Below are 10906 nucleotides of genomic sequence, written 5' to 3'. Positions count from 1 at the left end.
GCAAGCTGTGGGTATCCTGCATTTTGCACTGAGGAGCAGAAATTCCTACATACATATGTGTATATATACATATACACATCTCCATTTTTATGGAAAATTCTATGCAGAATTTGCCTGCAACCACATAGAAGGCAGGTTATGTAATTATGCACCCACATTAAGCACTATTGCTTCACAAAGTACACAGTGTATTCGCTACATGCAGGTAAAATTCATGTCTGTGATGGGAGACACGTGAGACTTTGGGTGTCTGGCTGCTTTATAAATAATAAAGGAAGACATCTGTCCACTGGTAAATGTGGGAGGAGAGAAATTGATATCACAGATCTGCAAACCTTTGTAAGCACATAAAAGCTTGAGGGACTGCATTTGATATTAATCTTTCTGGGTAAAGAAATACTTTCTCCTTCTCCTAAATTTTTCTTTATTTTAATTAAGGTCTAGCCAAGGGTGAAGCTTCACACTGTGTAGATTGACTTCACATGGAGGAAGACAGAGTTCTTCCTCTGGGAAGCTGATGCAAAAGATTTTTCAACATGCATTTTCTCACCTGAGGAACTTTGCTAGGAAGGTGCAAATAACCTTCTCCACACTAAACTATGAGCTAGGGAAGAATTGCTTGAAACATCCAAGGAAACATAAACAAACTGATGTTTCTGTTAAAAATTGGAGTGAAAACAGAAAAGAATGAGATATTTGTTGCAGTTCAAAAAGGGAGGAACTGTTAGTAAATTATGTACCTATTTGCTGGTCTTTGTGTGGAAAGAGTTGTTTGGTTTTTATAATTTGTTTTTTCTGTATTTTCAGAAAGACACCCATTGTCAGAGGAAAGGAGTGTAGCTGCCATTGATAGGGCTGTCCATTTGTTCTGAAGGTGGAGACCATGCTGAAGCATCTTTTTAAGATACCTTCCATGCAGAGCATCAGAAAAGATCATCTAATATTATCTGAAGTTTAAACAACAAAGATGAATGTGAGGTGATTTTTCGCTTGGTTCCACTGCCCTGGAGTCACTGCAGAGCAGACCCCTGGAAAAAGACACAGTGCAGGAAAATACTCCTGTGCTGAAATTCAGTATTTCACAGCTGCATGAGCATCTAAGAGATATCTCATCTGAGCAAAGATCACAAGGCTCCTGAGATTATTTGATCCATGATGGAATGACTCCTCTGGGAAACTGCTGGAGTATTTCAGCAAAGGGCAAGCAGCATCTCTGTCCTCACTGATCCATGACAAAGTCCAAAATGAACCTCACTTGGACATATAACCTGAGCTTTGGTGCACCTGCAGATCCTGTTGAGCCAAAGGCTGGGCTCTCACGAAGTGGGCACACAGTAGTGGCTGTTTTTCTTGGATTAATCCTGGTTTTTGGTTTCTTGAATAACTTGATTGTCCTTATTCTCTTCTGCAAGTTTAAAACTCTTCGTAACCCAGTCAACATGCTTCTCCTGAACATCAGCATCAGTGACATGTTAGTGTGTATCTCTGGCACTACCCTCAGCTTTGTATCCAACATCCATGGAAAATGGATTGGAGGGGACCATGCTTGTAGGTGGTATGGCTTTGTCAATTCCTGCTTTGGTAAGAGTTCAGTGATAATTCTTTACTCTTTACTTCTTTTTAACACTGGTTCTTGAAGCAACTTGATCAGGGAGCTCAGAAGGATACTTTGATTGGCTTCTCATGGTCAAGCACGAAGTGAAATGCATAGTTTAAAGCATTTCAAACAAAGACTTTCATAAAGAATAGCATAGATCTTACAAATATTTCCTGACATATCCTATTCTTTGAAATTACTTATTTCCTAAGGGCTGAAAACGGAATCAGAAAAAAGGCAAGCCACTGGAGAGAGTTTGATTAAGTGTGTGAACATATATAATACTTCCCTCTTTTCCAGGAAAATCTGTGCCATTGCTGAACTATAGGTTCCTCAGTGCTGTTTCTGTCATGAACAAAGCCTCCTGAAAGTACTCTCTTTACCATTTTTAGTTATCTCTCACTCTATAATATGAATTCATCATATCCTGGATGAGTTTTCATCATTAGATGCTTTCTGTTCTCCTGCAAAGCAAAATACTTATTTTAGAATTACCTGCTTGCAGATTCAATAGCAAATAAAGTTGTAGGAATAGATTGTCAGAAGCGATGGGATTCTGTATTCTTCTCCGGTCCAGACCAAACCTTTTCCGCCACCATCTTTTGCACTGCTAGATATATATAAGTGTTTTAATTGGATTTTTTTTTAATTATTAAAAGAAGATAAAGGACAAAGAACAGTCAGAGGGCAAACTTCATCCCTCCAAGGATGAGGCCTGGTGCCTTAAGAGTTTGATCACCAAACAGTGACCCTTTCTTAATTTATTCCTGCTTTCAAAAAAAGATCCACTGAAGCATAAACTGGCCTGTGGGTGCATGTCTGGTTTTGATCCTTATCTAACCCAGACCAGGGGACTTGGCACAGCTCCCTCTTGCTCCATGTCCTTGCTTTGGTGCCCCCAAGACACCAGGACATTCCTGGCTCTTCTGCTACCCCGGGTTGCAGTGCATCTGGTGAAGCCCTTTGACTCAAGAGGTGCTCCCACAGCTCTTGATGTAAAATCAGGTGATGGATATGATCCAAACATGTGTTCTCTACCTGAAATTCAAACCTGTGTGGTCTCTGGTACCTGTCCCTTTCTCAAACGTGTGCTCCACTGATGACCATTAACTCATCCTGGCAGCTTCCCCTGGGAAACTGTTGCTTTGTCCAAAGTAAAGTCTTGGGAGTTAGTAACGTTGTGTAACATGAGAGCTTCTGCCATCCAAAAATAGACTCTGTGGTCAACAGCACCTTTTGGTAGGTTGTTTTTAGTTTGGTCTCTGCAGAGCAGAATGACTTGTCTTCTTCCAGGTTTCATTTCCATTTTTGTTAACTTTTAAAATTCTTTTGAAATTTGAATATTTCTGTAAGTATTTTTCTCAGGAAGAAAGAGGTCAGGGCTGTTTTTTTCTCCATCCTTGGATTGAGCCTTCTTTTTATTATTTACCACTGGAATGGGAGAATAACATTTGAAAGGAGGAGGAAAAAAATGTGGGTGTTTAAGGGCTTAGAAAAAGAACGTCTGTTAAGGGTGCCCTTAGAGCCTGCTGGCTTCTGTCTGGATAGATGTGAGTTATCATCCCACTGACTGTGGAATTAAACCTGCAAATGGGTAAATTTCTCCCAGGGTGTTCCACTTGTGGAATAATTCTTCAAAGTCAGATATGTATGAATTGGATGCACAGCAGGAGTGCAGATTTCTTTGCCATTGTGATACCTGTTTTCATGTGAGAATTTCTGCTATAATTCTTAAAATTGATCAGATCATCAAGGAGCACACAAACAAACAAAATGGTAAAACCCAGAATGCCAAAGGTGACCTCAGCTCCCCTGAGTGATATTGATGCTGTCAGTGGTGTGTCCTGGGAAGCTGAGGCAGTCATTAAATTACAGGTAGTTATTAAACAGTGCACAGTTCATGTGACAGTCTTGCAGCACTCACATTTTTTCTTTCATTATTGTGTATAAAGGGCATAATGAAGAAGTTTGCTTGCAGAGTTACAATTAAAAGATGCTCACTGGAATATAGCATGGGTAAAAGCAAATAGTAGTAGCAGGTTGCCTAACATTTATGTGTCTCTACAATCAAATTTTATCTGCTGAAAAATATCATTATTCATCCTTTAGCTATTCCTAAAAAATTGGATACATTTATTAGCTAAAAGATTAACTTGCCTTCCTTGGTTCCTCCTGTCAGATTTTGGCCCATCAAAGATAAGAGGGAGGGCCCTAATGCTCAAGGTCCAGAATAGAGATGTAAAATAGGAAAAGTAATTAAGATGAACTGAAGTTCGTCAAGGTTTGTAAGAATAAATGCTTTGATATTCTTCTCTGTTTAGGTGTTTTTTCTCAGGGGATAGATGATCCCACTAGGATGAACAACAGTACAGGAACATCATGTGTTAATGATATTAAGTGTTTAGGGATATGGTTTGGGGGTAATTATGGTGGTGCTGGGTTGATGGTTAGACTACATGATCTTGAAGATCTCTTACAGCCTTGGTGATTCTGTGATGCTCTAAATTCTCCAGCCTCACTGGAATTGCACTTTCTTGTACTAAATGAAAGTATATACCTTTTTCTTTTTTCCCCAACTGCAGTATTTTCCTAAATCATGAAAAAATTTTAAGTGGGCAATTAATCTTCATGACATGATGAGCATTTCATGATGTGTAAAACACAACTAAGCCAAATTCAAACTGTTAAAATATATGTAAATACAGTTTGTTCTACAAGTCTTCTGAAAGGACTGTATTTTAATGATTATTTTTCCACCTCCCACTTTGTTCTATGATACAGTGAAAGCTTCCTTTGTGTTTTAAACCATTTGGAGAGGGAAGGTGTTATCCTTCAGGTCTGTGGGGCTTGGATGAAACCTGAGACAGTGAAAGTAGGAAGCTGTGATTTGTTTCAAATGTAAATGCAAGGTGAGAGATCACTCTTTTTTTTTTTCCTTTAAACTGTCTTACCTTTTTTAAAATTACATGACTGGGAGGTGATCTGGAAAGCAGATCTGATTCCCCTCCCAGCAGTGTCGACAGTGCAATATCCACTGGAGTCACTTAGAGTGAAATAGAGTAAGTTATTTACCAGGCAATCCATTGCCTACCGCAGGCACTGAAAAACCATGACCCAAGAATGAGCACCAGGGAGTAACCATAGGCACAATGGAAAAATATTATGGACAAAGTGTAGTGTTTTGGTTTAATTACTTGCTGCTATCCCTATATCTGCTTTGTGATTTCAAACCATACATGGAAAGCATAAGGTTTGAAAGCTAATGGGAAGTGAAGATGCTGATCAATAAGCATGTAACAGGGATTTTAAGGAGAAAATTAAATATTGTGAGATCTGCTGTGGAAGTACAAGCAGTTGATTCTTGATCCAGGGAAGCACTAGAAATGGAGCTAGAGGAGAAACTGTTCTGTTCCCAGGGTAAATGATTTTACCCCTGTGCTTGTGCTTGTTTGCAGCTTTGGTAAGTAGGTCACCGCAGTGGAAATTGCACATGTCACTGACTTTGGGAAATAGATGGATTTTTAAATTTGCTGCCATTACCCACCTCTTCGTCACAGTTTGACAGGCTCATGGTTACACATTTAAGCAAACATGGAAAGTGACACAGGGACAGGATCCATTTTCCCAGCTGAACTCTTAGTAAACTTTGCAGGCAAGGTGAAACAAGGATGATTAAATATATAATGAAATTATTAAGCATTAGATTTTAATTTAGGAAAAATATATTATTTATTAAAGCACTCTCATAAAGACCACATACACAGGAAGTGATATGCCATCCTAAGATTAAGTTTGTCTTGCAGTTTTGACCATCTTGCATGTAATCTCTCCAGTGCCTCGTTAAACACTTCAAATCTCTGGACAGATGACAACTTTCAGAAAAAGTTAGTCCTTTCCTAAGATACCTGTGCTAATGTAAACTTCCCAAACATGTAGAACAGGCAGAATTTGAGCTCGAATTATTTATGGAGTTCATTCCTAGAATCATTACTCTATGCCATGTCATATCATACCAGGATTAAATATTACATAGATTGATACATATGGGAAAGACAAAACTGTCTCTGGCTCCAGAAATCCAACACTAGATTCTAATGCTGGAAAAGTTCCAAGGCACATTACTAGAAAGGATATTTTTGTGCCTGTTGAACTCTTAGGTCTTACTTTCAGGTGTCTACTGGTTGTTTTCTTTTTCTTAACCTTCATGGTAGTTAAAATACTGGACAGCTTGCCTGAGAAATTCATTCCAGCACTTCATTGTAAAAATGAATTCAGAGAACATCACTACTCAAGAGGACCCAGAGATGCCTATGTCATATGAAAACTGTGTGACTCATGGTCCATGTCTTCCTGCACAGCATCCTGTCTGTCCTGGATGCAGGAGAGGACTGCATTCCTAAACCTGTTTGAATCAAAGTAAGGTTTGTAGATATGTCCTTATGTCCACTGATAAATCAAGGTCATACCTAAATGAGGACTTTAATCTTTTTAGAAACCCTGCACTCAACTCTCTGGGTAGATAATCTTTTCAGCCCTATGAAAGCAGTTATTGATTTTTCCCTTGTAAACTGCCAGAGAACACAATGAATGAGAAATGGAGCTGCTCATGATTTTGCTTTAAAGTTCAGCTGCCTTGTGACCTTAAACAAATAATTTTCCTCTTAGTATTTTACCTTGATTTTATATGTTGTGTCTTAGACTCACTGCATTAAACTAAGGTACTTACATTTAGAGTATAGACTTCCAACATACTGAAAACTCTCTGTTTATGAGATGCAGTTGAGATCTCAGATGTAATAAATGACTCTTCTGTGAAAAGATACATTTTCTTCCACCAGTAAAGACATAATCTCAATTAATTTGACCCTGCAAGAGCTCATCTGATGTTTTCTGAGCCTTGTTGCAGCAAGTGCTTTCTTCCCACTGCAAAACTATTCTCAGCAACTCCTAACCTGCCCACTGATCATTGATTGCTCCTTTTCCAGTGGGTTTGGGATGGGATTAAAGGTGGTATCTCTATAAATAAAGCTAGTAGCAAACACGACTAATCAGTAATACTTTGGAAATTACAGTTCTGCAACAGACCCTAAAAATGTTCTCTGTTTGAAGTGCATAGACTCTTTTATGCCTGCAGTCATTGTGACCCCATTGAGCTTTTCTCAGTAGTTGGTCAGTATCAGAAATATTCCTCTGGTTCAAACGGGGGGGTGGAGGGAGGGAAGGTGCCTGACTCACGGAGTAGGTCAAAAATGCTTACAGTTCCTTTTCTAAAAAAAAAAGGAGAAATGCTGTCATTACCTAAAGGGCTTTAGTCATTTTATTTCAGTGTTACAACTGACAGTTTGGCCTGAATTTTCCATGAAATTTCTAGCACCTGATATGCATTAGATTTTATAGTAAACAAAAATACAAAAGTACTCGCTCAGAAGATATGTAATCTGAATTCCTCTTTTGGCATCTCCTCTCTAGGGAAACTGAAATTAGCCTGCTATACCTTCTATTTAAATAACTAATCAATGAGATAGTGGTATATTATTAAATACACTACTCGGGAACATACTTATATGGAAAAAAATGAAATGCTCAACCCCTTAGAGACAGATGGGAATCACCTGACTAAAACCAGACATTTTCCAATCCCCAAGGCTTCTTTTATAATCAATAGAAAACCAATTCTGTACTGCCAGCCTGCAAACTGTTTGACACATTTGAGACATTCTCTTCAGGGTGATATGGGATGTGTCCTACAAGCACCCATGTGTCTCCTTGGAGTATGAAAGGAACCCGAGCTCAGGTTGCTCTGTACCTCTCTGAAGTCATGAGATGACCCTCACAAAAAGGGTGTTTACTACTTCTTTTGTCTTTCTGTCATTTTCTTGCTTTGGCTTATAATTCTCTCCCTACTTCAGTATCTTCTTCCAGGACGTTTCCAGGAATTTCTGTTTCACATAGGCATTAACCACTATACAAAGTTGAAATCACTTAGAATAGTTGTGCAAAAGTGAGTATTTTTAAAATGTCTGTTGTGTTTCCATGAAGGGGTGCTCTAGTCCTCTTTCCAATTTTACGATCCCAAATTCATAATGTAGAGAAAATGCTGTCTGCTCTTTCTACAAGTAACTTGTAGAGAATGAGTACTGGGCTTCTGTGCTCAATTTACATGCTTGAAGCAGGGAGACAACTTGGACAAAAGTTTTGGAAAATGTGGTGAAGAAGGAATCATTCCATGCAAACAAAGTGGAAATGGAAGACCTAATATTGTACTTTGAATGTGTTTCCTGAAATCAGAGACTTCACTCTGGTAGGAACTTGAACACCAGTTTAGGATGAGAGAAGGTTCTGCTTTCAGTACAGCAGAGTCTCACCCAAGGTGTCTGTTGTTCAAGCCCTCCTCTCTTCTCCCGACACCATGGTGGAATAGGGAGGAGAATCAAAGTAGAACTTTTATGTTGAGATAATAACAGTTTAATAATGGAAAATAAATACAGTAATAATGGAAAATAATAAAAATAACCAAGAGGGGAAAAACTGATGCACAATGCAGTTTCTCACCACCTTCTGACCAGGGTCAGACATCCCCCTTCTCAAACCCAGACCAGCTGTCCTTCTCAGTAACTCCCCCCAGTTTACATACTGGGCATGATATTCTGTGCTCTGGAATATCCTTTTGATTAGGGTCACCTCTTCCAGCCATGCTCCCTCACAGTGTCTTTTGTGTACCTCTGCACTAGCAGACTATGAGAAAAGGAAAAAAATGTCCTTGACTTAGGATGAACGTGATTTAGCAAAAACCCGAAAATATCACTGTGTTATCAACACCATTCTAATTCCAAATACAAAACACAGCACTATGACAGCTACTGAGAAGAAATTAACTACCCTAGCTGAGAAGCAGGACAGTATCATTCAATTTACCTGTTTATAAGGTTTTACAGATTATGGGTGTTTATCCTAATGGCTTTTAGATCCTGTGGTATGCAGTAGGTGTCTGTATTAGCAGTTGTGGTTGTCAGCTCGGCCCCATCTCCATGCCATAATGCAGTAGGACTGTGGAGTGTACCAGAACCCCCACATTTCCCTCCCCCTCCCCTCTCTCAGCTTTCATCACAGCAGAAATTCCAGCACATGGCTCAGACAGGAGCTGGAGAGTGCTCGGAAAAGATCCTTAGGTACCCTCAGCTTGCCCTAGCAGCCACATGTAGGTGGAAATATTTTTTCCCTCAGCTGCCATCTTTAATGTTTTCTGTTGTATGATCTAGAATCTTGAGTCCATTTTCCTAATGCCTGTACAAAAGACAAAAAAAAAAAAAAAAAAAAAAGTAGAGATACTAACAGTGAAGGGTAGACAACAGCTTGTGTATGTACTCCTGGAAAGAGGGACAGAAGAACAGAAGAATTCTGTAAGGAAATGAATTACCCCTTTGGCATATTTTGCATATAGTTGTCAGCTGTCAATGCAAAAAAAGTGTTCTGGCCATGCCTGAGGTCTGTTTCTGTGCATGTGCAAGTGACTACAAATTTCTGCCAGTGTTTGGTGCTTTCTAATTGGGCAGCCATGCCTGCAGTACAGCCGCATACTTTCAGTTCTGCTTTTTGGCCACATGCTGCAGAATGCTGGAGACTTCACGCAAAGAAATACACAAATAACATCAGTTTGCATGGACACCTCAAATAGGGGCCTAAAGGCAAAGAACATGTTGGATTTCTTGCAGAATTATCTTGATGGTGAATTGAGTCTAAAAGGTCATGGCTATAAGCTCTGCTGGAGATGATGAAACAGCATTTCTGTCAGAGTTCAAGTTTAATCGTTGATATTTTCAAGCCCTTTTCCCTAATCCTGGGTCACAGCATTAACCCAGAAAATGCTATGCCTGATGTCGGTTTTCTATTAATTTAGGAAAAGGCAGAAACCAGCTCTGTTGGTAGTCAGGTCACACACACATGAAAAAAAAGTCATTAAAATGTAGCTGGCTTTTTGGTCCCTCGGTGGGTATAATGAAATAAAATAGAGCTCAGTAAATAAGGAATATTCAATCAAAAAAAACCACATTAGAGAGAAACAGAATTTGCTTGTGAAGGGCTATTAAATCATATTATTTTTAACTATGCGTTTAATAATCTCTAGGAACTGTTAAGACCATGTACATGCTGACACATCTGAATAGAATTCAGTATTTTTTGGAAAACTTTTAAGCTTTCTTTGTAGCCCCTGAAGTATACCAGAGAGAGGATATTATACTTGGCTATTTAAATCCAAGTTATATACCTACTGACATTTTCTTAACTCATGATATTCATTTTCTATGTCTATTTCTTTTTAGGAAGCATTTAAGCAGAGTCTTCCAGTCGAGTAAGCAAATGAAATTTACAGACTTTTTCAGTGATAAAAGGGATACAGAACCTCTGGCATAGTTCCAAATAATGACAATAATAGATGATAGCTATAAACTTCATTTTCCCCCTATTTTCTCAGCTGTGGCAAATACTTCATACTTAACAGTAATCATTAGGGTTTGGATGCTTTTTCCTTTTGCTTGAGGCTTCATTATTTCAGTGTTTCTGCCATGGTTCTAATTAAAAAATTATATTAAGTGAGAAAATAATTTTGTGAAAGTAGTGTGCTGACACAGAAAAATAAGTTCCTTTGAAAGCTGAAACTATTCTGTTTACATTTGTATTTTCCTATACTCAATACATTGGTATTTTATAGTGTTTCATATAAACACTAGCTGAGAAACTGCTTCTGAAACTGAAGATCCAGTAATGCCAATAAACTACAGCCTCTGCTGATTTGCAGACCACTGATTGCTTCTGTGGATTTCTCAGCTAACATAATTCACTACTTAAATAATCCAAATGCCTCCCATTACTGGGAGATTTGTGGATTTGGTTTTGTTATGGGTTGTTTGGCTTTTTTTAAAACTAACTCAAAATTGCCTCTGTCTGCTATAAATTTTCCTGTAATTGATACAGGCAGGGGGAACATTTGGTATCTACAGACAGCAAATACAAGGGAGCACCACTCCAAGTAGGCATTTCCTGCCCATCCCATCATCCCATTTCTGTGAGATGTCCCTGTGCTTTCCCTCCTGAGCTGTGTGGGACCTGGTTGCCCCTCTCTCCCCTCCATGCAGTGCTGACCCAGTGTGGATCAGGGGATGCAGATGAGTGAGAATTCACCCCAGGCAAGGGTGAAACCTCAGCTTCCCCGGGGCTGCTTGACTTCCCAGGCATCTCTCTGTGGTCCAGGTGGTAATGCCTCTCATCAAGGTCACCTGGGTACCATCTTCTCTACAGTTGTGGCAGACT

The 10906-nt window shown here is 39.1% G+C and overlaps 1 protein-coding gene across 1 annotated transcript in view; it reads left to right on the top strand.

The window, feature by feature from the left end:
• The first annotated feature begins 837 nt into the window (after positions 1-837).
• Positions 838-10906, top strand: part of LOC146444388 (pinopsin-like) — a 74742-nt gene continuing 64673 nt past the window's right edge. Inside the window, exon 1 of the mRNA XM_085053957.1 lies at positions 838-1581. Coding sequence (XP_084910083.1) covers positions 1230-1581 — 352 coding nt within the window. The 5' untranslated portion in view covers positions 838-1229. The remainder of the gene's footprint in view (positions 1582-10906) is intronic.

The sequence above is a fragment of the Lichenostomus cassidix genome, chromosome 1 (genome assembly GCF_008360975.1).
Source record: "Lichenostomus cassidix isolate B80296 chromosome 1, HeHo_3.0, whole genome shotgun sequence".
Taxonomy (NCBI): domain Eukaryota; kingdom Metazoa; phylum Chordata; class Aves; order Passeriformes; family Meliphagidae; genus Lichenostomus; species Lichenostomus cassidix.
Note: the sequence above shows the minus strand (reverse complement) of the source record. Positions and strands in the feature narration are given on the sequence as shown.